This window comes from Neopelma chrysocephalum, unplaced genomic scaffold (assembly GCF_003984885.1).
Source record: "Neopelma chrysocephalum unplaced genomic scaffold, ASM398488v2 Primary Assembly neopelma1_347, whole genome shotgun sequence".
Classification (NCBI taxonomy): Eukaryota; Metazoa; Chordata; class Aves; order Passeriformes; family Pipridae; genus Neopelma; species Neopelma chrysocephalum.
The window spans coordinates 296514-324355 of record NW_020898011.1 but is presented as its reverse complement, the minus strand read 5'-3'; the positions used below and the strand labels follow the sequence as shown (position 1 = coordinate 324355).

The window sequence follows — 27842 nt, the reverse complement described above, 5'->3', positions numbered from 1 at the left end:
ATTTGTCAGCCTGTAGGAAGATTAAGTTTGTTATTTGAATTCAACAGTGAAATCTCTTTTTAAAATTGCTGTTGGGGTGGGGGAGAAAAACTAGTTCATGTCATGAGAGGTCTTCATGTTGTTGGGACTTTGAGGAGACATAAATCTCCACCACAGCTTCCCAGAAGACAGACTCATTTGTCTGGGCATCAGCTGGCACTTGCAAAGCATTAATTCCAAGTTTTCAGGAGGACTCTAATGTTTGTTTTGAAAATGGAGATCAGGCAACCAAAGAATAATATGTTTATTTTTCAGCGCCATGAATATGTAGTGACCTACTTCTCCTGTGCCATTTGGTTTTCTCTTTACAGCTTGTCAGGCCAACTCCTGTTGCAATTTAAGAAGCATTTTAGAGACTCAATAAGTACAGAGGGTACTAAATTAGCATTTTGGAAGTAGAGCAGTGAACAGTGTTTTGAAGTTTGTCCTTCAGAAGCATTTCTGTTGTGCCATGAGTAAAATATTTTCTGCCTCGTGTTTAAAAATGTGTTTTGTTTCACCTGCAAGTTAAAATACAACCAGTTGCAGGTCTAGTTTAAATACAACATTGAAATGTTGTAACTTTAAAAATGTGTACATTTTTCCTAATAAACTGAATTTTTAATGCTCTCTTGATTATCGTGAGATATTTTAAAGACAAGTGATATCATCCCAAACATTCCATGTGTTGCTGCCTGTGCTAATTTACTTGATTAATTTGGAGAACATCTGCATAGAATTCTGTGTGGTGAGATCACACTGCTTTTCCAATAACAGCCTCAAATTTCACTTTCCAGACAGATTCAGAGTTTTGTCTAATTGGGATGCCAGATATACAAAGGTACCCCAGAAGAGTGTGTAATTATGTGATTTTCTCTTGATCTTTCAGAGTCTTCCTGAGAGCAATTAATCAATATGCAGATATGCTCAACAAAAAATTCCTTGATCAAGCCAACTTTGAGTTACAGGTAAGAAAAAACCCACGAGGGTCTTGGGGACTGATGTGAGTGTCATAAATTTCTGCCCTAAACATGTAATTTTGATGATTTTATGTGTTTTCCTGACCAGTTATCCCAGTTAAGTCATTTCAGGTATTTGTGATCCATTCTCATTGGTCTTGTCATGCAATCCCAGAATCACAGGATGGTTTGGGCTGGAATTTTACTTGACTCATCAAAACACAATGAATTAGGATTTGCAGATGGGAGATATTTCACGGAAACACAAAGACAACGAGGAGATGTGTTAAGAATTTATCAAGAAGCACCATCTCTGTGGTGTCTGTTATTTTCTCCTTTAAATATTTATGTGCATAATTTAGAGACTTTTAAGTTGTTTTGTAGGTGTGCAGGAAAACCTTGCAGAGAATTAATGATACCTGTTCTTGTCATTTTGGGGGCTTTCAGCTTTGGAACAACTACTTCCACCTGGCTGTGGCTTTTCTCACACAAGAATCTTTACAACTGGAGAATTTTTCAAGTGCTAAAAGAGCAAAAATCCTCAACAAGTAAGTCCTGTTCGTCATCTAAATCAGGGGCAAGAACTCAAGGTCTATTGATATAATTTTAGTCTAATTTCTTAGCTAAATCTATTCAAATTGAGATGCAATCACGGTGTAATGAAAGGTTGGTTTTAAAAACATGGATCAAGTATTGCATGTGTTTCTACCCTCGAATCAAGATCTAAATTACATGATTCATTACTGATGAAGACAGTATTTTATGCTGCAGGATGTTCATAAAGTCAAGACTTTCCAGAAGTATTAACATATTATAAAACTGCATTTTTAAATCATTTTAGCTTCGTCCTCATTCTAATCTCATTTTACGTGGGCTCTTTATTGCTTAATCCCTGACGGCCTTTTCAAGGGAATTTTTGTAACTACAGCCAGTTTCAGTGTGATATCCCTGAAGAATGGCTTTGGATAACTGCAGCCTTGTCTGCTTCCCTGGTTAAAAGGGATTACATTGCCTGGCTCCACACAGGGAGCCTGAACTACCCCGTTGCTGTTCCGAATCCCACAGGAAAGGAAAGCTGTCAAAGGGAAAAAAACCAACCTGGAAATCAGACTGAAGCATGAATATTTTGTTTAATTGGAGAATGATTAAGAGTGGAAAAGACCTCTGAGATCAAGTCCAGCCATTAACCGAGGCCACCACTCACCCATGTCCCCAACTGCCACATCCACAAGGATTTTAAATCCCTCCAGGGACGGGGACTCCACCGCTTCCCAAGGCAGCCTGTCCCAGTGCCTGACCACCCTTTGAGTGAAGAAATTTTCCCTAATATCCAACCTAAACCTTGCCTGGCACAACTTGAGGCTGTTTCCCTCTGTCCTATCAGTATTTCCCCCTGACTTTCTTTGGGGTTCCATAGTAGTGACCTTATCATTCCTTAGCTAAACACCAAGCAGAGAAAAGCCACTTACGTGATTTCAGACAAATGTGTGGATTCTTTTTCTGTGTCATAATATTTGGAAAGAGCAGCTGTAAAAGCAGAGTGTTCCCATGGTCAGGTCACAGGTACTGCACAAAAATGGGGAATTTCAAAGCTCTGATTCCCTGAGCAAGTGCAGCTCAGGCTCCTTGTGTGTACATTTATATTAGATGTCGAGAGAGAGAGAGAAGATGCATTTTTATCACTGCACCTTCTAAATTCCAGCCTTTCTGTATATTATTATGATAAGAGAAATCACAGTGACAATAGGGACAGTTCATCACTGCTGCAGTGACTTGAATTTAAAGGCTTTTTGCTTTTGCTGTGTGAAAAGCTTTGACCAGAAAATTCAGGGAAGGCTCCACATCCCATCCCTTTTTTTGGCAGCTAAGTTTTGCCCTGTAAACTCAACCACTCCATCATGAGTTCTGAGGTGCTTCCTTTGGAAGCTGTGCTTTACCTGAGCCTTGAAAGAGAATTTTTAAGCTCTTTATCTTCTGATACACCTTCTGTGACTCTTGGGCCTTCCTTGATGAAACAGGAATATTTACAAGTTCAGTGGAAAAGTGGTGTCAAGCAGAGCTCAGGTTTTTGGGCTTGTGCTGTAAGTATCATAAATAACTTTAGAGTTACACGTTTGCAGAAACAAATTGAGATGGTGTTGTAGAGCCAGGTAAATTTATTTTATTTTAATTTAATTTTATTTAGAATCTCCTTGCCCTTTCCACCCAGCACTGGTGTGCACCTACATGAGGATTTTAGTTCAGAGCTGACCTGAACAAAGAGCCAACAGCTGAGCTGTAACTGGGTTGGAAATTCCTGTCAAATATGTTTGTGGACTGATAATCCCTCTTTGTCAGGATGGGAACATTAAGCAGAAATCTCCTTTGAGTGATTTTTGTATTAAGCAGAGCAGTATTTCTTGTTGAAGAAATTCAAGAAATCAACAGACATTTCTCACTGCTGATAGAAGTAAATAGATTAAGTTGTTTGAAGTGGTTACTTAATGAAGTTTGCTAAATTGTAAATCTTTGTTTATAATGAATTTACAAAGTGTTATTTTCAGTGTAATCATGTTTTGGAGACGGGAATCAAGACTTCAAGATGCAATAAATGTGTGGTCTGGAGGCACTGACTTTCATTGCTATGTGAAACCACTACCAGTTCTGTGCCAAAAGGGATAGAACTAATCAGTTAATTCAATATCATGCTCACCCATCTTTTTAAGTATATATTTCAATTAATATGCCAAATATTTAATAATTAAAATTTAATTATTGTAATTTGTAGGTTTTGCTAAACATTGCATTTAAGCATTAGATAATAACAGATTCTTAATGATGCAGAAGATTCTCTTTAATCCACATTAATGACAGGGTGTCTCACTGTTATCCCACAGAAATCCTACAAGTTACCAGATATTACAGTTTTTCTCATCTTGTTATTTAAGTAATGATGTTTAACTTACAAATATTCCGTGTAGCAAATACGTTCTTGGAGCTCATTCTGGTTCATTACTGAAGGCAATGGGATGTTTTTCATTCCTTGAGCTTTCCTGGTATTAATGTGGAGAGGGAGTGGAATATAAAAATATCCCTGACTGGAGATGTGAGGTGTTGGTGGCACCAGCTTTGGAGCAGTGTTAGCAGGGATGGTGGTGGATGGGCTCTGCCTGGGACCATGGAATCATGGAATTGGTGAGTCCAAGGTCATCGACTCCAGTCATTCCCCAGCACTGCCAAGGCCACCCCTAACCCGCATCCCCGGGTGCCACATCCACATGGCTTTTAAATCCCTCCAGGGACAGGGACTCCATCCCTGCCCTGGGCAGCTGTGCCAGGGCTGGACAGCCCTTTCCAGGAAGAAATTTTCCCTAATATCCAATGTAAATGATTACAGTTGATCTCTGTAAGCATCCCTGTGTCCCCAGGGAAGGACAGGTAATGTGAAAATATTTCAGAGAGAGGTTTTGCATAGGTGAATGTTCTCCCCTTGAGAAGTATTGTTACAAAAAAGGGATTTTAGGGTCTTTTGAGGAGAGCGGGAAACCCAATTTGAGGAACAGAAGGTGCTGATGGGTCACCAAGGCTTCCAGCCTCTGTCTCTTCCCTTTTCCAAGGGGTTCTCCAGAGTTTGATGTTTGCAGGTGGCCAGGTAATCTCAGGAGTATGGGTCCGATTTGACAACCTCTTCTGTAATTTCCCATATTTCTGAATGCTGATCAGATTTTGAAATTGGATTTATCTGCCTAAAAGTATTAGATTTATTTTATTTTAATGGTGCTCTTGTTTTCCTCTTTAAGGTATGGTGATATGAGAAGGCAGATTGGGTTTGAAATCAGGGACATGTGGTATAACCTGGGTAAGTAGCCTGAGCACCTGTAACATATTGCTTTCCCTCAGTGTTCTTATAAACCAAGGGCTATTCCTGGAAACATCCAAGGCCAGGTTGGATGGGGCTTGGAGCAGCCTGGTCTAGTGGGAGGTGTCCCTGCCCATAGCAGGGCATTGGAATGAGATGATATTTAAGGTCCCTTCCAACCCAAACTGTTCTATGAAATGAACTTGGTTTCTCTTGAAATAATGATAGACTTCCAGAAGGCTTTTAAAAAGCAGGTGATTTAAGAAATAAATCTGCATATTTAATTCACCATTTAAGCTTGTTACTATTTATGTATCTTCTGTTTTTTCATGGTATTCAACCTCTTGCTAAATACGAAAAGAAATATTATGGTGATACCTCTTGAATGGTTTTTTCCCCCCTTAAAAATATCTATATGCATATATATGTCTACACATAAATACACACTTGCTTGTGGATGTAGTAAGTGGGAGTGTAGCAAAATGTGTCCAAGGGTTATCAGTAACTTAGCCTGGAAATTCAGCTTAAAGTCTGATTTACAGTCTTGTTTGGCTGCATCAGAGTGACTCAGGGAAGAATGGGAGCTTGGACCTCTCTGGAGTTTGTAGGTAAATTCGGCATCTCTGCCTTTCTCCAGCCTGGGCTGCTCTGTGGGTATAATTTAACTATATGGGATTGAATTTCCTGAGAAACTGAGTATTTACTGTGACCTGAGTGTACTCATCTGCCAAATTTCATTTTCCTGAGCTTAGCAGCACAGACACTTCAGCTCTTCTGAGTTTTATCAAAACTTCCTTAAATTATCAGAAATAAATGCATTTGCCACTTCACTTCTATCTCTGGCTGAGCTGTTGTTGCTGAGAGTTGAAAAAACCCGGCATCTCTAAGAGAAGGGAGTGCCAAGGGTTCATAAGTATTTGATATCACAGAATTTGCATCCTATCTGCTGGAATGATGAGAAAAGGCTTCTGAGAGCAGCTGAGTTCACTTTTTATTAGAAGCATCTTTCGTGAATTAAGTGTCTGGAGAAGAGATTAAAGCTTAGTGCACAACTGATATGGGACTTGACAGACAGGTAATAAAATCAGTGTCGTGCCTGATGCTGCACATCCAGCACAGGATCCTGGCAGTCTCTTTGCTAGTAATTAGCCAAACCTTTCCCTGTTCCAGGCCCACAGTGCTGTATTCATAGAATCATGGAATTGTTAAGGCTGGAAAAGACCATCGAGCCCAACCATCCCCCAGCACTGCCAAGGCCACCACTAACCCCTGTCCCCAAGTGCCACATCCACGTGGCTTTGAAATCCCTCCTGGGACAACCCTTTTGGTGAAGAAATTTTCCTTGATATCCAACCTAAACCTCTCCTGGCACAACTTGAGGCCATTTCCTCTCCTTCTGTCCCTTGTTCCCTGGGAGCAGAGCCCGACTTCTCCCCTGGCTTCCCCCTCCTGTCAGGGAGTTGCAGAGCCAGAAGGTCCCCCCCAAACCTCCTTTTCTCCAGACTGAGCCCCCCCAGCTCCCTCAGCCATCCTTTATCCTGACTAATTTCTTTGGCCTCTTTAGATTCTTAAACTTTTCCCAGACCTTACTGGACTGAAAGCAGCAAGTTTGATGTGGAGTTTTCCGTCGGCTGTTCTTATCTGAGGTTTTTCTATCCAGGCTGGGTGTGTGGAGTGCATTGTGCCTTTTACACTGCCTGCTCTTAGACAGGTTATTTAGTCACTCCAGGGATCACTTCTTCACCATTAACAAGGGTAATAATTTCCCCTGGAGTTTTGGGAATTGACTGGCACGAGGGGTGGTGTTTTCTCCAATATTTCTTTCCGTGCTGTCGTGAAAGCCTTTTATTTTCAATGGATTTTTTATAAATGGAGATTATCCAGGTAGATGCCTCTGTGACCTCCTCTAGCTTTGATATCTGTGATTCTCTTAAGACCTGGGATCATTAATGCTGAAATCTCACATCGTGAGGGAGTCAATAAATTGCTGCTCTTCCCAACAAAAGCTGGGAGAGAAAGGTAAATGGGAGTCAGGACCCCAATCCAAGGCAGCTTTTGTACTTCTTCTTGCTTTTCCTCATTTTTCTCACAGATTGTCCATGCAGATCATGTTTAACTTCTGGCTCTTCACCAATCTCATCTATGTCACAGCATCAATTAAGAAAGAATTCCCCCTTCCCTCTGCAGGGGAATCGATTGGGGGGTGCCTGACACTCTTATCTTATAAAGTTGCACTGCATTAGTCAAATTAGTCATGTGTATGTTCAGAAACTAAATCAGAAGTGAAAAGCTGGAATTCTGGAATGTGCTTGAGCACAGAATTTTTATGACTGTGCCATTGTGCATAAGATATGATGAAACCAAACCAGCCTGACTTTTGATTTATGGATTAACAGGTATGGATAAGCCTCAAAAATTACTGTTGTGTCTCATCAGGTTTTGTCCCTAAATGCCATGATTAACACATGGTGCCTGCTGAGTTAAAACTCCCCAGTTGGGAACAAGACAGTCCTCCAGCTATAATACACATTTAAAAGTATAATTTGTTTTCTGAAATTAAAGAGTAAAATACAAATTCTAAAAGTTTTTCCTTGCCTCCATGTTTCTGCCACAGTGGGGGCTGCAATGACCACTCCTTCCTCTCTTTATAAATAGAAGAAAAAAGAGAAGAGCATTTATAGTGCAGAGCAGCACTTTATAGGCTTTTTTCCTTCCATATCACAACCTGAACTTTAAAATAACATGTTATTTTGAGCCACTGTTTTGTTGAAAGCAGAGCTGCTTAAACCTTGGTGAGACATTAAGTACCAGAGATGCTTAAAACAAGCCACAGCCTTTGTCTTGGAAATGTAGGAGCTCAAAAACCACACATTTAAAAGCGTTACCTGATGCAATTTTAGCAACTACAACCCAACAGTTTGACATGAGGTCACATGTCCAGGTTTGCAGGAGCAATGTTTTCGACAGCTCTGTGGTGAAGAAATTGTAATACCATTTAAAATCATATCTTTGTGGAAGAGTTGGTCAGGGAAAGGCAGTTTGGAAAACAGCACTTCGGTTGTTGACGTCCGAACCAGCTGGAGGCAGGTGGAAATGTGAAGTTCCTGAAGGTGAATTGGTTGCTGGTGGTGTCCTGCAGTGAGCTCCCACCATCCAGCCCAGCCCTCCGAGTGCTTGACGTCACCAAAGGCGTCTTGACAGAGATGTTCATGTCATTGGAGGGAAGGCCGGGCTTAAAAATAGCCCGAACTTTGGGCGTTGCATAAATGGGAGTCACTGCAGATAACGCTCTCTGGGTTAGTCGTGCATGTTCTGAACAGCCCAAGGCAGAGGTGAGCCTGCTGGCAACTTAGTCAGGGGGGTTTGTGGCCCTGATTTGAATTGGAAGAACGTGGGAGATGAGAATCACGTGTTACCCAAAAAGAGAGCACTGGGTTGGTTGGTGTGATGAGCTCTGTTCCTGTTGTGTGAGCACGGACAAGGCAGGACACGCTGCAGGGGAAGTCTTTGCACGTTCAAAGGATGCTTTTTTTACATGTGGTTCTTAAAGCAGCTGCACAGTTTGGTTTTCAGAAGAGAATCCTCAATTTTCTTCTAGCCTTGTCCCATTTTGAGTTTCTGTGGAGTTCCCACACTCCCCCAGGGAAAAAAATGGGGAATTCATTGTTCGGTTGTTTATCAGGAAGTGCTGCCAGTGCAGGCAGAGTGGTGGAGGCTCCAGAGGGCCAGGGGAGGGTCGTTGCCTTTCCTACTTTGCTCCCATGCTTTCTGTTGTGGCACAACATCACACAGGATCATGTCATCATAGCAAACACGTGGGTGTGGGTGTGTTGTCACATCACCAACGTGTGGTGTAGCATCAGGTGGATGTCACCAGGGCTCCCAGTTCATGGACTTCCCCTGGAGAATAGGAAACAGGATCAAACATTTCAATCCTTCATGGATTTTCAGTTCCTCATGTCTGCAGTTTAAAAGCTGTTTGTTACTTTTCTGAGGGAATCCCTGCACTCGAAGCCATGGAAAAACCCCCCATGGGGAGAACTTCCTGACACTGAATCTGTGCACGACAAATAACTTTTGTCACCATTATTTGTGTTCTGACATATTGACTCTGACAGTCTTCAGGCATAATACAAGAAATCTGTCACCTGAGAGGCCAAATGTAATAATACTTGTAGGAGAAACCGAGGAAGGCTTTACTTCTCTCACTTGATATTCCTCACCAACAACCAGCTCCGCAGCAGCACCCAAAGTCACAGTTTTAGTTGAGTATTAATTTGCCCTGATAGGATTGCTAATGATAATAGGATTGTAAAGTTTGCCAAATCAAGTAATTTAAATTACATCTGCTAAAAAAAAAAGTAGTGTGTTTTGTTAGTAAAGGATTTCTTCTTGATTACATTTGTTGAGATGTATGTTCATTCTGGTCCAAAGTGAAACTACTAATTAAAGACTTCACTGGTTACTGTCACAGTGCTGTAGTGCAGTGGAATATAAATGGGTTACAGTCTGTTTCTGCCCTGTACCACTGGTAAATGCAATGGGAAGCAAGAGTCTGAGGAAGCTGAGGGCTCCTTAAATTAGCTGAAATCCAAAGAAGTCTGGTGTGAAGCACAGCAGTGGATTCATGAGCAGTGTGTGAGCCTGATGGGGGACACCCATAACACGGCATTGGTGAGAAAGGGCTCCTCTTGTGTCCTGAGGTTCAAATGAATCCTGCTGCTGAGAGAGGAATTTATTTGTATTTTCTGAACTTCTGCCAAGGAGTGCTCTGCCTGGAGCTCTGTGACAGTGTCATCATACAATGGGGGTGGGAAAACACCAGCACAGATCCACAGAAGCTGTGGCTGCCCCATCCCTGGCAGTGTTCAAGGCCAGGTTGGAGCAACCTGGTCTAGTGGAAGGTGTCCATACCCATGGCATGGACATGGATGATCTTGAAGGTCCCTTCCACCCAAACTATTCCATGGTTCTGTGATTTTTCCATGGGGTCATTTAACAGCTAATTTGCAGCACTGCATTCATTTAGCTCATAATAGTAACAGTAATACTTTCTCCTAGTCCAATATTTATTAGGTGCCACGTTCCTGTTAAGCTCTAATATCTCTTGCATGTGTGGAGAGTGTAGCAGGGAGGGCTGGGTGAGGAGCAGCTTTCTCTGGGGAAGATAAATGTGAAATCAAGTTTGCCAGTGAGCTCAGCCCCTGAGGAAAGGAGGCATATTGTGAGCTGGGTGAGCTGGAGTTTCATGTCTCGAGGCTCTGTAAGTCTGCACTCGTGGTGACACTTTGATAGACTGACACAGAGAACATTTTGTACACTCTGGAAGACACAGAAGTCTAAATAAGTTAATACAAGTGATGTGCCTTTTAGCCTTCTTCCCTGGCAGCCATAAGTTGTGTTTTAAAATAAACCCTGGAAATTTAATAGTGTGAAAATTCTCAGTGGAAAATGTGGTAAGTCCCGGTTTGACGAGTGATTTGACAACTCTTGTTAATTTGAGTTTATACACATCACATACCTCCCCTCCTGTGCCATAAAAAAAATAGGAGTAATAATATTAATAGTAAGAGTAAAAATGAATAATAATGAAGAAGAAGGAGGAGGAGAAGAAGAAAAGAAGAAGAAAAGAAAAGAAGAAGAAGAAGAAAAGAAGAGAAGAAGAAGAGAAAAGAAGAAAAGAAGAGAAAATAAGAAGAAAAAAAGAAGAAAAGAAAAGAAGAAAAGAAGAAGAAAAGAAAAAGAAGAAAATAAGTGTTTCAGTAGAACCAGATATTAAAAAATACTTTGTTTTGCTGCATGAGGATTTATTGCTACAGCTTTTGTATCTTCTACCAATGTCAGTGGCTGTTTGTTAACTCTGAAATGCATCTTTTGTCTTAAAGGTCAGCATAAAATCAAGTTCATCCCGGAAATGGTGGGACCTATCCTGGAAATGACGCTCATACCGGAAACCGAACTGCGGAAAGCCACGATCCCGATCTTCTTTGACATGATGCAGTGTGAATTCCATTCCACCAGATGCTTCCAGAGGGTAAGGAGATGGCTCCAGACGTTTAAAGTTTGTGAGAAAGGTTTAGCTGGTGTTTGACGAAACGCAAAGATTTTTGTTCTAGAAGAAATAATGTAATTATGGATTTGCTTATTTTCCAGAGCTCCTGAGGGGCTGTAGAGTTTTCAGCTGCTGGTTTTAAATTGTTATTGAAGGAGAAATTTGCATGTGGTAAATGAAACCTTTCGTTATGGTCCAAGAGCAAAGACAGGTGTCTTAAATTGTCACTGTGACTCACAAAAAGGAGTTTGGTGCTCAGTGAAATTGGACATAAGGGAAGGCTGATAATGTGGCAACAGAAACTATACCCTCTAAGGATTTATCATCCCTAGGATCTTGTAATTTTGATATTCCTTACCATTTTATGGATTTTGAAGAGGGGAAAAAGCTATCCAGTCAGTGCCAGTGCTTCTTCATGCTACACAGGCACTGCGACAACTAAAATACTGAAGTAGCATTTTTATTTTAACATGCTGAGGGAAGTCCTTGAATACTCACACACCTTCCTATCCTGATAGCATTGACTTCTGAAAGACAAGTGGAGGGAAAGAAAGTTTCCTCACATCATTCATTTGACCTTCTTTCCCTTGAAACTTTGCTTATGGATTGAGTTTAAGACTAGTTAGACCAGGTAGGGTTATGGAATAAGCCAATGGAGCTCCTTCACACTGAAATCTCTGTCAGTTCAGGATATGACCTTGTGAATTTTGCAATAAAATTTGACATGTGTTGTTTGCTTTTTTCACCTTTATATTGGCAGTTTTCTTTGTTGGATGAAAAACTTTATCCTCTTCCACAATTTTTTTTTTTTTGGTGAACCAACTCTTAATAAATCTGTAGGCAGAGTAAATGAATATCTGCGTGGGGAGACTTTAGCAAGGGAAATGGCATCAGCTTTATTGCTTTGATTTGTTTTGTGCTGGATGGTGTGTGCAAAGGTTGTGAACTGTATTTTGGCTTCATCCAATTACTGCATAATCATTCTTTCTTATGTTTGACTCCAGTGATACTGTGAAGATTGAAATGCTCGCTGGGATGCCATTTAACCAGTTTCCTGTCAGATGCTCTCTTTTGTTGCTTGTCATTTTTTATTTGTACAATTGTATAGATCATGAAAAATCCAAGGGTGACTTTATAGCTAAATTTATGGCCCTGTATTTTCCTGACAGAAGGAAACCAGCTTTGTGTGGAATAGTTGGGTGATTTTAATGAATGAATGTCTTAAATATTTCACCCAATTTTTTTTTTTACCTTTTGAGAAGAAAAATGCCTCATGTTAAAGTCAGAGATGTCTTGGGTTGTAGGTACTCGACATCATATTTCCTGTGGCAGTGCAGCCTCTTTCTTTATGGAGGTAGCATTGATATGACAAGTGCAGAGGTAATAAACCTCTTTCCAGTGGGCTTGGAGTGAACATTTCCCTCTAACAAGGAGTAATCAATCTGTCCATGTATGGTTTTGCAGATAATGGAGTGATAGAGTTTGCTGAGTATCTCAGATTGGCCTTTGTGGAATGAAGATCACAGACTTGTAAAAAGCAGAGAGTTGCAGAAAAGTTGAATGGGACCTCTGGCAGTAACCTGGTCCAAACTGGGCCTTCTCTTGGGTTACCTGGGGCCCTCTGAAGCTCGGTATTGAATATCTCCAGTGAGGGTTGTTTGAGCACTTCTTTGGGTGACCTGTTCCGGGGTTTACTCCTGGTCTAATGGAAGGTTTCTCTCCCCGTGGCAGGAAGTTGGAATGAGGTTGTCTTTAAGGTCCCTTCCAACTCAAACCTATCCAGGATTCTATGATGAAGACTTTTCTTTTTGTATGTGTATGAAATTTCCCTGGATCAACTTGTGCCTGTTGCTGCTTGTCTTGCCCCTGTGCACCTTGTAAGCAGAGCAACTCGATCTCCTCTCCAAGCACCTGTCAGGTGTTAGAAGGCTTGGGTTTGATTTTCTCTGGGCTGAACAGACCCAATTCCTCCAACCATTCTTCAGGCCAAGTTCCCCAGCACTGCCCATCTTGGTGAGCCTCCATTAGACCATCTCCAATTGATCAGTCTCCTTTGAGCTGGGGGAGCCACAGCTGGATGCAGCATTCCAGCCATGGTTCAGATAATCCTGTTGGTCCTCTGGCCATACCCTTGTCAGTGCAATCAAGGACACATTTTGCCCCCATTGAAGGGGGCACACTGCTTGCTCATGTTCAGCTTGCTGTCAGCCACATCCTTGTCCTGCTGCTTGCAGCTCTGCCATGCCAGATTCAGGACTTCCTTAAATTTTACACAATTTCTTCTTGGCTCTCTCTCAGACTTCCAGAGTCATTGAGCCGCCACCCTTGGAGATCAGCAGTGCAGCCCCTTCCTCCACCCATCTCACACTTTCTCTGTCCAGATCTTACCAACATGTCAACAAGTGGAAGACTTGTCACATTGTTAAGGCTGAGACAACCACAGCTCTTCATCCATGAGCAGATTTATCACAGTCAGATGTGGTTTATCCTTGGTAAACACCTGCCTTTTCCCAGGCACCTTTTTGCCCTTTGCGTACTTGGAAAAAGCTTCCATGAGGGAATTGCTCCATGGTTTCCTCAGGAACTAAAGGGGGTCTGTAGATTCCCAGCTCATTTTTCTGTCTCTTTTATGTTTAAGTGATAGAAATAGATATAAAATAATTTTTTTAAACTATTACCAGTACCTAGGCAAGCTTTCATGCTTAATGGGTCGGTGTAATGTGCTGCATTATATCCTTTATGTGCAAGTACCAATTATCCTTGTCCAAAGAGAACTTCCAAATGCAATGGTTGGCTGCTGTTAAACTAATCTGCCAGAAATCCAATTATCTAACCTTATTAGTCACATCAACGAGGGTTTAGATTGGCTCCACTTCTCCAGCAGATGTGGAAACCTCATGATTTGTGGGGGAGGAATTTCAATTTTTTGCAGGCTGTGATGGTTTGTGTGATAAACAGGCAGCTTTCCCCATGGTGGTTTTAATTTCGGTAGGAACTGGGTTTGCCTGGTAAAACCAGTAACAGACAGGAGGGGTGTTTTTGTTCTTCCAGTGTCTATAGCCATGAGAAAAAACAGATAAACTCCTCTTGTTTCACACAACTATGTTGAGGACTGAATTAAAAGCCGGAGTTGCCCATTTTTGTCCTCTCCCTCTGAAGGTGCTTTGAAGCCCATATAAGGCTTCAAAGGAGCCTGTACCTCAAAGCATGAATCCAGTACTAAAGTCAGTGTGGGACTGAAGCTTCCCAGTAGAAGAAAATACCTCCTTCCCCACTCTGCTTCCTCCCCTTGCCTGTTCCAGTAGCGAACCCTCCAGATCAAAGGGAATATGTTGGAACCATGAGAGCGATCAAAGAGAATTGGTTTGATTGTTCCAGGCCTGGTCAGGTGAATGTGATGGATCCTGTGGTGACAGCAGGGGGGAAAGCTCATCATGGAATAACCATTCAACTGGAATGTGGAGTTTGGAGCATGGAAAGCTCCTGCTGTTGCTGCCTGTTCCTCGCAGCTGTCCCTTGCCCAGGCTCCATTGGTCCAGTTCCTCCCAGCACTCCTGGTTCTTTGCATAACCTTTAACTTACCTTTCCTGTGCCTGTGTCATTACTGATGTCATGTTCTGCTTGGTTTTGAGTTGAACCCATTCCCAGGAATGTGCCAGTGCAGGAACTGGAACAAATCAGAGTGTGGAGGGAATGGGAGGAGGTGTTGGGTGGGTTCTGCCTGTCTCACGACACTGCATCACAATAGCAGTTCTTTTAACTGATCTGGTACAAATTAAGGACTAGAAGTAGCTTATTGTAAGAACCAAACCAAAATATTAGCAGAATAATAGGGAGAGGGACTTGGGACAGGACTGTGCAGTGACAGGACAAGGGGGAATGGTCTTAAGCTGAAGGAGGGTAGATTTAGATGAGATATTGGGAAGAAATTCTTCCCTATGAGGGTGGTGAGGCCCTGGCACAGGTTGCCCAGAGAAACTGTGGCTACTCCATCCCTGGAAGTGTCCAAGGCCAGGTTGGACAGGGCTTGGAGCCACCTGGACTGGTGGAAGGTGTCCCTGCCCATGGCAGGGAGTGGGGCTGGATGGTCTTTAAGGTCCCTTCCAACCCAAACCATTCTGATGCTTTTATAAGGTAAGAGGTTGAGTCAGAAGCTCTTCTCCAGCCTGGCTTCCCAAACATCAAGCAGGAAGGAAGGACCTTTATCCTTCAAAAGGAAATGTGAGAGGTGTACCCCACCCCTGTAGTGATGAGCAGAAAGAAATTAGAAGTCCCATAAGTCTAATTTTCAGACTGAACCACATTACTGAGGAGAACCATCAGTATCTGGTAGTGTTCCATCAGTGATTTCAGTGTACAAGCTCCAGCATGTGTCCCTGCCCTGTTAGAGGAAGGAGTTGTGAAAAATAATGATCTGAGGAAAGAGCCTTAAAAAGGCAACAACACATCTGTCCTGTTTTCTGTGAGTTCTGGGAATGACACTTTGCACAACAGATCCATAGCAGAAAAGGTAGGAAAATGATATAGAGATGCATAAGCAATGAATGCACAATGCAGAATTATATAGAAATGCAAATATATGATGCATTATGTATATGATTACTGAAATAAACTCATAGGTGCAGCTGAAATACCTCTAGCTAACATTCTGTTGTGAAGGGAATTAAATGAGTAAAGGCCAGAAGAAATAAAAAAACCCCAATTTTAGTTCATTTTTAACACTTAACAAGAAATCTCAGTATCATCAAGATCGTTATACTGGCATTTTTATTTTCAGTGTGATTTCATGCTGGTTATTGATGAATTCCAAATTGATTTAATTCTCCTTAATAAGAATTTCGTGGTTTAGCTGAATCTCTCTTGACTTTTAGAACCTATAATTCCTTATTAAGTCTTTTTACCACTTTTGAGCCCTCTGTTAACCTCCCTTTCCCTGTGCTGTTGATTTGCAGCCAGAACACAAGTTAATGATTCTCCAGCTTTTTGGGATGCTGCAGTTTCTCCTCAGTGATCCCACTGAATGTGCAAATTCAAATAACTAATCCCCCCCAAAGGATTCGTTTCAATAAGTAACATTTTAAATTATCTGCAGTTGAAATGTAAATGTGTAAGTTTTTCTTGTGTTCTGGCCTTTTGGAGAATATCAATATTCCTCCCTCACCCCACCTGAAGAGCAAACACCTCCAAAATCATCTAATAATTTTAAATGGCTACCAGATCTTTTGCCAACTGGAATGCTGTGGAAAAATAGGAAAGGGAACAGATGAAACTGTTGGGAATTACCACCAACTTCCTAAAAAACTTTGAGCAAAGTTTTGTGGTCATTCTGTTCTATCTCTGCATCAGGACTAATTTCTAGTGGTGCGATCTGTCACTTGAATTTTAAGTGGCAAATTCATTATTACCCTGCAACAAAATGAATTTATAGCAGCTTGGAGGATTGAAAGTCCTGCTCATCTCCAGCCAGATTCAATTGTCAGCCAGTCTGCAAGTACAGCCTGACCACACTGGAGGTGAACCCAAGTCCAAAAGCGATTAGTTGAGTTGACATGAGATGACTTCCCTTGATTTATGTGCTCCAGATGAGAGATTGTAGCAGACAGATCAAGCTGTGGATTTGCTCCCAGCTCAAGATCAAACTCTCACATCCTAAAGAGAAGCTCAGATCTTGATCAACTGCAAGGAAAAGTGGATAATAATGTCTGGTAATTTTCCTAACATCACCCTCAAGCTTTCACTGTCAGCACAAGGATACGAATCTGACTCCTTGATGGTGCCAGATATTCTCCCTAAGCCTCCAGATGGACCCTCAGCAAGTGGCACTGGCTGTAATGGAAACATTGGAAATTTGGCACTTCCTCATTTGAGAGTAAATTCCATCACAATAATTGCAGGCCTATTTATGCATTAAATTTAATTTAATGCATTAAAAAAAATTAATGCATTAAAAGGAAAAAAAAGAGAAAAGGAAAAATTGAGAGTTTATCCACAGATACCAGGTGCAGTGTCCCAGAGCCAGTAGCTTGAGCACTCCAGGGTCACATTCCTACTCCCATCATGGAAGAGGATAAACCTCCAAAGCTCCATAGACCTCAACTTGTGTTGATAAAACATTCCTCTATGGAAATACCATAGAAGGATGTTAAATAACATTTATTCATCTGGCTTGGAAAGACCGTAGAAGGAATTTAAGCTGATGTTAAATAACATTTATTCATCTGACTGGCATGATCTGCATCACAGCAATTCCTTGAGAAGTATCAAGAATGACTGAAGAGCAAAGATATTGTTAATAATCCTTAAAACCCCAGAAATGCCACAAGTCTGGCTCTGTTCAACCCTAGAGGGTCATTAGGGAAATGGCCCAACAAAGCGTGGATTTACAGGGATTTAAGTAAAACTGATATCAGGAAGATACTCAGGATCCTGTATGACAAATGTAATTGCTCTTCTCTGTCTGAGTAATCTGCTGCTAAAAAATACATCACCTAAAGGGCTCACACTGGCAGCAAGTGTCATTTTTCACTCTGGTCTAGAAACTCAATTTCTTTCTGGGCTCATTAGAGAACATGAATTTTGTGACTTCTCTGTTTCATCATCGTGTTCCTCAGTGTTTCACTTGACACGTTCTCGTGCTGTGGGAACAAGTTTCAGCCTGTGGTGGTTCTGAGAGTGGGTGGATTGCCTTTTCTATTCTGCCTTTTGTCATTTGCCTGTCAGTTTTTTAATAATGGATTCATTGTATAAAAATCCTAATTTCACGTCACTGTTCGTTCATTTCTTCTCAAGGGAAGTGACGAGGGAGTGGGACAAGTTATCCAGAAAGGCCACCTGATCATCTATCTATGGAGATGGTAATTTCTTGGCTAAGCAAGCCACAGTTGGTCTGATCCAGTGTTGGCACTAATCCTGCATCACCTGAGAGGCTGCATGGAATGGCCTTTGAGGTCTTTTTCCAGTGTTTCTGTGACTCTCTGGATCATTTGGGAATGAGAAAAGCACCTTTGAAGTGTTTCAACCTGAGCTTTAGGGTCACTCATAATAGTAAAAGTTGCTTTAAGATGGACAAGTTGTTTGGGTACTTAGTTGATTTTATCACTGTCTGCATGATACAATCTGTAGTTTGAGTTTCCTGACAGTTCAACTGACCCGTGCATGGTTTTATCTTGTATCCTGAATTTCTTCTGAGCACTGGGAGAGCAGGACTTGTTCTGCCCTTTTTCACCATGAAGGTTTATAGCCCCTGAGTTCAGAGCACAGCCTTTTTTTGCTCTGGTGTAACCCAGTCCTGGTGGGCTGCAGGTAGTGTGTAAACATAAATTTCCCAATTCAAATGCAGAGGTCAAAATGTCTGGGGTTGCACAGGAAGGTAGGAAACAGCCTGGAGTTGCACCAGGGGAGGTTTGGGTTGGAGATTAGGGAAAATTTCTTCATGGAAAGGGTTGTCAAGCAAGGTTGTTGGAAAGGCTGCCCAGGGCAGCCCTCCCATCCCTGCAGGGATTTAAAATCCATGTAGATGTGGCACGTGGGGACATGGGTTAGTGGTGGCCTTGGCAATGCTGGTTGAACTCATTGGCCTTGGAGGGCTTTTCCAACTTCAGGGATTCTCTTATGCTGTGAATATTACTGCAGTGAGTGCTGGGAAGAACATGGAGACTTGGAAAAGGAGGCAAAACCAGTGTCCTGGGTCAGACTGTAGATTTTCACATTCCTGCTGTTGGCCCTGTGAAGTTGAGCAGAGATTGACTTGCCCTGACACAGACGAGTAGTTTGTCATTGTCACAATTTATGCAGCAAATCCCTCATACCAACGTGTATTTCTCCTTATAAAGGATTTTTCTTAGCAGGAACTTCTCCACAGTCCTTGGCCATGTTTCCTGTGCAGGTTCACAACTGCTGTGGTCTTCAGCAGCAAAGGACTTGCAGGAGAGCAGGCAGGTACCTCCAGCAGTGAGGTGGCTGAGATGCTTCTCCTCACCCTTCTCTGCTGCAGGTGCAGGGTTTCCTCCTGCTCTGGCCCAGGTTTGCCTTGCAGGAGGAGGGGGTTTTGGCAGAACCAAGGGCATGGCTGTCTGGTACTTGGTAGAGGCATTACAACAACCTCTGTTGGCTGAGGTGAGGCTGTGCGGGCAGAGCTTAAAATGCAGGGTACGTTGGCAGAACGAGGTTGGTGGTGGACATAGCTACTGTGCCTCAAAGTGATGTAAATTAGTTGCTGAAAAGCACTGTCTTATAGAGGTTCATCATTATATAAGTCTCTTGGCAAGGGTCATCTCTTAACTCCTCGCTGAAATAAATATGCCTGAAGAATTTCACAGCGTGGACTAAAAAAATCCAGTTTCTCTTCCTAACTAAGAGCAGAGGGGCAGGCACTGATCTCTTCTCTCTGGTGACCAGTGACAGGACCCGAGGGAATGGCTGGAGCTGAGTCATGGCAGGTTTAGGTTGGACATTAGGAAAAGGTTCTTCCCCCAGAGGGTGGTTGGGCACTGAACAGGCTCCCCAGGGCAGTGGGCACAGCCCCAAGGCTGACAGAGCTCAAGGAGTGTTTGGACAACGCTCTCAGGGATGGGGGGATTGTTGGGGTGTCCTGTGAAGGGTCAGGAGTTGATGATCCTGATGGTTCCCTTCCAACTCGGGATATTCTCTGATTCTGTGATGCAGAAAGTCCATTCCTTTCCCATTGGCTCATTAGGAGCTGTTAATATTAACTGCAGATGCAAAGCACATCTCTTGACATTTCCAAAATGTGAGGATGCTTTGTTCTTGTGCAGGTGGCCCTTTGCTTCTCCTCAGAGTCATTAAGAGGCTACTTAAGCAAGTGACAGTGAAAAAGCTTGGTGACAACTGTTCTTTCAATAAACTCCCACTCTGAGTAATGGGCTCCCATTGCCCTGCCAGGGCTCCCAGCTCACCCAGCTCTTCTGAGGTCCTTGGACAATAAGTTGTGGCATTAATCCTGTGAGTGTCTGTGCTTAGTTAATGAAGAATTAGGAATTAGATGCCTAAACCAATTCCTTACAGAGCAGCAGGCCTGAAGTGAACCTCCCTCCACTAACAGTTCACATCATTCCTAACCTGGACCCTTAGGGAATGTAGCAGCAGCAGTTAAAACCCTCTGTAATCATTAAAAATCCAGGGAATTACCCAGTTTGCATTTAAAATATATTCTAATGCCCACTTCAGTTTGCACTCTTTTATTGTTGCCCAAATAAGATTGCTTTGGAGTTGTTTGAAATTATTTCCTTCCCCTCTCCAGTGACTTATTAACAGGTTTATCAAGTTGTGCCCCACTGTGAGTCAGTGTGTGTGTGCTAAAAAGAGGTGTCAGTGATGCTGGGGTCTGCATCCAGCCGAGTTATCCAGCCTCAGGTGTTATCTCTCCTCTCTCACAGAGTTTTCAACCATTTTTGTTGCTTTCACCTTTATTGCAGGGGACATTCTGTGCAGGGGACATCCGTGGCTTTGTATCTTCTTTTCCCCTGCCCTCATTCTTGTCAATCTCCTTATTTAGTTTTTCACAGCACAAATATTTACACTTCATTTAACAAGGTGCCCAATGATTTCTTTAACACAAAGTCCTTGTAGGGCGGTTCGTGGTGGATGCTCTAAAACCAGAGCCTGCAGACTCCTAAAGTCAATCAGGCTTTCAAACAGTGGCTGAACATCTCACCAAGGTACCCAACCAATCTGTGAAGCACCGAGGCTCCAGTAATAAAGTGCAATATTTGCCATCTGATTATTTCCGCCTGCTTTGTTTAATTACAGTTCGAAAATGAGATCATCACCAAACTGGATCATGAAGTGGAAGGAGGCCGAGGGGATGAACAATACAAAGTGTTATTTGACAAAATGTAAGTGTTGAGATTTATGTCACAGTGAAGTCAGGAGAGAGAGCAATTAGACTACAATGAACTTTGTAGCCCAGAAATAATTAAAATCTGTTAACGATGCACAATATTTAAAATTGCACCTGAGTCAAGGTTTTTTCCTGCGTGGGATTAACAAGGCGAATGTAATTGGTTTTTTCAGTCTCCTGGAGCACTGTAGGAAGCACAAATACCTGGCTAAGAGCGGGGAGACTTTTGTGAAGCTGGTTGTGCGTTTGATGGAGAGGCTCTTGGACTACAGGACCATCATGCACGACGAGAACAAGGAGAACCGCATGAGCTGCACCGTCAACGTGCTGGTAAGCGGGGATTCCACCCGCTGGAACGATCCCTGCCCTCGGAATTTTACACCTTTTGTGTCAAACTGAGTCTCTGCTGAGATTCTCGTGGAAATCTGAAATGCTTTGGGTTTTTTTCCTCTTTTGATGAAGGCAAATGTATGAAAATGTGGGTTGTTCCTTCTTTGATTGATTCTAGGGGAAGATTTAAAGAGAAATGTTGTAAGGAGGGTTGTTCACTGACATTTACAATGGATTTGTGAACGACTTTATGCAGAACACTTGACATACAGAATGTTGGGATTCTGTGCAGTTTATTCCTGAAATATTCACACATTTGCAATCCCATTTGTATTCTGCTTTTTGCTCAGCCTCCTTATTTAAATTTTTTGAGGAAATTTGAGTTACTATTTTATTCACAACAGGAAAAAATTCAGGTTGTTTTCCTCACTGATAGGAAATTTCCTTCTTAAAATTCCAGAAATTCTGGAGTGTCTGCTCTATACACAAAACTTTATCCCTTTTGGCTCAAGTTGGAGGCAGTAGAAGTTGTCCCTCATAGTACACACTGGTGGAAGCACTAGAGTATTAAGATTTTACAAGCCTAAAATCAGCACATATGGAAAATAACTTTTAGAGACGATTAAATTATAGTAAATAGATTTGATTTTTCCAATAAGACTCAGCATTAAACTGTCTGCCAGTAAGGCTTCTGAGCTTTCATCCCTCTCTATCGCCATCAAAGCTTTTATTTTGCTTTATAATGTGGGGCACAGCCAGTGTTTATGGTTTATGTGATATGGCTGATAGATTTTGTGCAGGAAAGAGCTGAGTCAATAGTTTGTAGCTTTTGTTTTGCACATAATGCAGCTCGTGCAGTGCAGCCTTTGTGTCGCCCCATCAGCCACAAACACAGTGGTGCCCACTGGGGCAGGAGAGGGGATCAGGACATCAAACCACAAACTGGACCTTTATTTTTAGTGTGTTTTCCCTCCCTGTGCACATCAAAAAGCGTCGTGGGAGAAGAGGAGGGACTTGGGGAGTTGTCACCGGCCGTTGGGTTGCCCGCAGAAAGGTCATCGCGTCCTCCCGAGCGGAATTGTGTTGGAAAATCCTGCCAGTTCACACGAGCAAGATGGGAAATAGGGAATCACAGACACCACACGCTCTAAGCCAGTGTATAAAACTGGGAAAATTTCCTCAGGAAGGTCAATTTGTTTCTCCTTGCTTTCACCAGAATACTCTGAGTCTCTTCCCAGGAATTCTCGCCATCCTGATTGCGGGGGACTCATGGCACACTTGGGGTTGGGTTTTTCTCCAAGTGTCTCCAGCAGCATCTCCTGATGCTGATTTTTGGCATCTGAATTTCTCAAGGTTTCCAGATGATACATTTTGTGGGTGATTTGCTGCTGTCAGGTTAAATCACCATGAGATCCCCTGCACAAGCCTCCCGCCGGAGTCAACGGGAAATGCCGGGAAGTGTCGCGGGCCGGAATTTTCCTTCATTTTCAGTAGCCATGATTTAAAACTTCAGCTTGATTTTAAACTCCCATTTGCCCTCCAGGGCCGACTCAACCCTTTCATCATTCTCCAGGCACCTGAAGTGAAATTCCTGCCTTTGCAAAAATCCAACCGTGGGCTGGTACTCGGCACAATTCCCACCTGAGGTCTCAGAGAGTTCTTAATTGGGAATTTAATGATGCAGAGGCTTTCCTGGGATTAAGTGTGTCTGTATTGACTGGAGTTTAAGTTGGAGGGTTTGATCTGCATTTAAGCCAGTGCTAATGGGGAAGGGGCTGGAGCACCAGGAGCAGCTGAGGGAGCTGGGGGGGCTCAGCCTGGAGAAAAGGAGGCTCAGGGGGGACCTTCTCGCTCTCTGCAACTCCCTGACAGGAGGGGGGAGCCGGGGGGGAAGTTGAGCTCTGCTCCCAGGGATCAAGGGACAGGACAAGGCCTCAAGCTGTGCCAGAGGAGGGTTAAATTGGATATTAGGGAAAATTTCTTCACCAAAAGGGTTGTCCAGCCCAGGGCAGTGGTGGAGTCCCAATCCCAGGAGGGATTTCAAAGCCATGTGGATGTGACACTTGGGGACATGGGTTAGTGGTGGTCTTGGCAGTTTGTCTTTTGAGTTGAACTCAAAACCAGTGAGCGTTTAGGTCAAATGAAATGGTAAATCCCTGGAATAATCCATGATTTCCTCTGTGAAATGTGGATTTTGTCTTGTATTCCAGTTCACTTTGAAGGGAACTTTTTTATATCGAGTTTAACAATGTCTTAGTACTGGACTTGTGCATCTGTTAGTGACTCCTCAAACTGCTTTAATTAAGCATTGAAATATATTTTAATTCAGGGAGGAAGAAACTGCTTTGTATTTTGTTTTCTTCAATATATTTTAGCTTTTGGAGGTGAACTTTAAATTAGATTCAGAATTGCCTTTAATATCTCACCCAGTTTATCATACTTTGCATTTACAATATTTGTACTGTTAACTAGTTTATCTCAAAGCCAAAGGCAACCAGAATAGAGCAATGCTAATGTCTGGCATATGAAACCAGAGAAATAACACTAATCTAACTTTTTATTTCTAAGGAAACCATTAGAATTCAAGAGCAGATGATGTATTGCCCAAGTCAGGTTCGGAGTTTTAAATCCATGGAACAACTGTTGCTTAAAAATTATGTTTTTTGTATATTAAAAAATTTTCAAGTGAAAATGGTTAATGATGTGTGACTTGCAAGTGCCAGAAGCAGCTTTCTAGCAGTGCTATTCTTGCAAATTCTTAACCTTTGCAATGAGACATGAGCCCTAATCCGCTGCAACATGAAACATCACAGCATTAGACTTTGTAAGTTAAATAACTTGTGTTCCAGCACTGGAGGCAAATTTCCCTTTGCAGTTTGGAGGCTGATGTTACGCAATTATGAATTTTTAATTTCCAGCGTGTTCTCTGTACGTTCCAAGCTGAGAAATCAAAGAGTTTGTAATGAAATTATGTTGGGTTTTTTGTTTGTTTTTTTTTCAGAATTTCTACAAGGAGATCGAGAGAGAAGAAATGTACATAAGGTTTGTAAACATGACTGGTGACAAACTGCCTGATGTGCTCTGGTGTAATTGGGGAAATTGAGTTCCTATTAAGGAGTCACTTGGGGGCTGGAGGAAGAGAAGTAATGAAAAATCATACCTTGACTGAACCCAAAGTAATTCAAAAGCTTATCTTCCCTGAGAACAGCGAGTGCTGGAAGTTGGAGTCATGAGATTATCTTTGTCCCCTTTCTCCAACTCCTTCGGTTTTATTCCAGAGAACACTGAAATACTCAGGAGTGAATATTCTTCTTTTCATGGAGAAAATAAATAAGTAGAAAGAAAGCCGAGCAAAGAAATAATGGTACAAAATATGTGACTTGGGGCAAAAAACAACTATTAAATAATATCATGACTGATACTTATTTTAAACTTAAAGCTTTCAGGAACCTTTCAAAATCTATTTGCACACAAAATAAACATGGAAATGTGTCGTGTTTTCTGTAAACCTCAGGGTTCCTCATCCTCCATTTGTGCTGTGGTTTAAAATTGACTAGCACTGTTGTGCTAAAATGCTGAAGCTTGTGTTTGTAATGCTACTTGAGGTATCTAAATATTTTTAGTTAATTCATTCTCACATGCTTGTTACCTTTTTGGAAGAACTTTCACTTGTGAACTCAGCTGCTGTTGTTTAAATGGTTTTAGTAGGTTGCAAAAAGAGAAGAAAATGGCAGGATTGATTACTGTGGACAAACATGGGAGGTTATGAGTTGTAGGTCTGCCCTGCTCAGCATCCCTAGAAAGACAAATTATCTTTCCGTGTCACACCCCCACCCAAACTCTCTCCTATTTTTGTTAACAAACTCTTAATGAATATCAAAGTTGAAAGTATTTTCACTGGCTTTTTCAAAATACAATTTTAATAGTTTCGTGGAGGTTTTTTTAATTGTTTGTAAAAATCTCAAGAAACAAATGAAGAGAATCCCCTGCCAGAGATGTGATGATATTGAAGTTAAAGAAGAAAACTTTTATCTGTCTCCACAGCTGAACTGTAAGAGTGCTCTCTTGCACAAAATCTGTATTGGATTCATTCCTCATCACAAGTCATTAGTGTGGTGGTGTTTGGTCAAAGGTTGGACTTGATGATCTTGGAGGTCTTTTCCAACCTTAATGATTCCATTATTCCCTAATTCTCTGTATATGCATTGAAAAGAACACAAGGGAAATGCAAATGGTCCCGAAGGTTGTCTGCACACAGAAATAGGAACTTTAAATAATCCCACAAATATTTAGGTGTTTGAAGATGGACTTGAACCCTTGTAATCTTCAAAATAAATTATTTAGTAACATCTTAAAGCCAATCTTTTGTAAGCACCGTTGTTTTTCTTCCTTGCAGGTATTTGTACAAGCTGTGTGACCTGCACAAGGAGTGTGATAACTACACAGAGGCTGCCTACACGTTACTCCTGCACGCAAAGCTCCTGAAGGTAAACCCCAGAACACATCCCAAGTTTGGCAGATCATGTCAGCAGTAACCCAGAGAGGTGTTTGTCACTCAGAACATCTGCACTTTAAACTGTGAGCTGCAGCTCAGGGCAGGGTTGTCTTTTGCTCATGCAACTCATCCACGGAGGAATTAATGTGTGGCGGAGGCAGATCTTGATCTGAAATGGAAGTGTGGTCAAGGCAGCACCACGAGTTACAAAGTGCAAAGCTGAAATCTTTAAAATATCATGGCCATGTGATGTGTGGAAGCCTCTAACCACATATTTTGGTAAATCAGCTCTCCACAGAATGTTGGTGCAAAGGCAGTACAAGGGAATATTACAGCCTGTTCTGGGGTGTCTGTAATAGTTTCAGTTTTGATTTTGGAAAGTTAGGGAGAGATTCAAATGGCCTTCTTTCCAAGTTCATGCTTTTAAAAGGTACCTATAATTTTAATACAGTATTACACAGTTTATAGCACATTTAAAGGGGCACAACAATATTGCTGTTCTTCAAGGAATGTTTTGGTGGAACCTGCAATGTATATTAATAACATGGCATATGTAGAAAGTACATGACATAAAGCATTTGAGTTTTTAACACTATCCAGTGTCAGCCAGAAACATCATGAAACTGTATTTCCTAAGCATTAATCTCACTGAAAACTTCCTGGATAGATGATGTTGTTTCTAATGTGCAGCTTGTTCATGTGATTGTGTCACACGTGTGGGAGCAGGTACCAACCATGTCCCCCTTGTTATCACATACAAAGATGCTCCTCTTGCCAGCACTTGTGTCATGAAATCACGTGTTTAGTACAGCCCAGTCATCACTGAAATACCAGCAAGGGGTTTTATGTCTTAATTTTAAAAAGCAGTTAATGGGAAAAGTAAAAATGTAAATGTGATAAGAATTAGCATTTTTGGAAGTGTTTGCTTTAATCCCATTCATCTTCCTCATATTTTATCACTCACAGTGAAATCTCTCTCTCTCAGGGAGTCCTGGATCTCTTTCCACTCCTCTCAAGGACTGTAGCACCCAAGATCATATGGGGCAGAGAGTCAGGGACAGAATAATTGAGGGGCTGAATGGGACTTGGAGCAACCTGGGATAGTGGAAGGTGTCGCTGCCCATGGCAGGGGTGGAATGGGATGGTCTTTAAGGTCCCTTCCAACCCAAACAAGTCTGTGATTCTGTATTATTGCAACCTACTGCACTATAACTGTTATGGTGCCCCACTTGATAAAGAAAATTTATCTCATTCTAAGCAGCCAATTGTTCTTGGCAATCCTGGATTTAATTTAAGCAATCCCAAGTGAAATGCAGGTGAAAAAAACCCTATTTTCAAAAGTTGAAGGTGTTAAATGAAATACTTCTAATGGATGCACTGCGAATGATTCCTACGAGTAAACTGAATCTAAGCCATAATTAGACTAAATACGATGCAGAGCATAAATGTGCAACTTAAATTAAGACTCTTTGAAATGTATTTACTGTATTTTAAAATAATTAGAGAAAGAAAATATCAGGAATGGCTCTGACACCTCCCTCTCCCAGGCTGGTGCAATCACTGCCCCTGGGCAGGAGTTGGAACGAGGAACTCGCCGAGTCTGTGACTGGAAAGGTCTCTCTTGTTCCCACAAGGGACATAAAGCAGGACTGACAAATTGTGCAGTGCTTTCTCATCACACTTCACAAGAACGAACCTTTCAGACAACATAAAGGATTCATTCCCTTCCACAGGTGCTCATTTTCTGGAAAAATGATGGAATAAACCCCACCAGAAAAAGTCGTTCAGACTTCTAGCTGTTATGGCTTGACCTCATTAGTTAGTTTATATGACCTTAAATTAGAGTTTAGCCAGTTTTAGATTTTCTTAGATAATGTCTTCAAAGACCAGATGAGTATCTTAATTTACCCCTCTGAATTCACTGGGAAGAAATATCCATTTTTCCTTTCTTATAATGCAAACTGATAGAACATGGCAAATGCAGGGGCAGGATTTGTCGCGGGCTTTCATCACTGAGGGGATGTTTGTTTATAAGTATAATTATATTATAGTCTGGAATTACTTTGTTATAAAATTGTATCAATCTCTGCATCTAAATTCTTGTTACTGCCAGTAGTTAGCACTGGATGGAGGGTTCAGTATTGCTTGAGGAGCAGCAATATTGTGGTGTGTGTAACTAAGCAATTGAGTTTTTTTGTCAAGCCTCAAGTACAGGATTTTCAATGACACTCATCATTGGCAGATATTCCATCACACTGATTTTAATGGGATCACATTTAGGTCAAGACTGA

General features: G+C 41.8%; 1 protein-coding gene across 2 annotated transcripts in view; it reads left to right on the top strand.

The window, feature by feature from the left end:
* DOCK1 (dedicator of cytokinesis 1) overlaps positions 1–27842 on the top strand; it is a 280931-nt gene that overhangs the window by 201893 nt on the left and 51196 nt on the right. For both annotated transcript variants that reach the window (XM_027705622.1, XM_027705621.1), the window contains exons 30-37: positions 908–986; positions 1425–1525; positions 4757–4815; positions 10701–10849; positions 20636–20721; positions 20900–21056; positions 24058–24098; positions 25453–25543. In XM_027705622.1, the coding sequence (XP_027561423.1) occupies positions 908–986; positions 1425–1525; positions 4757–4815; positions 10701–10849; positions 20636–20721; positions 20900–21056; positions 24058–24098; positions 25453–25543 (763 nt within the window). The remainder of the gene's footprint in view (positions 1–907; positions 987–1424; positions 1526–4756; positions 4816–10700; positions 10850–20635; positions 20722–20899; positions 21057–24057; positions 24099–25452; positions 25544–27842) is intronic.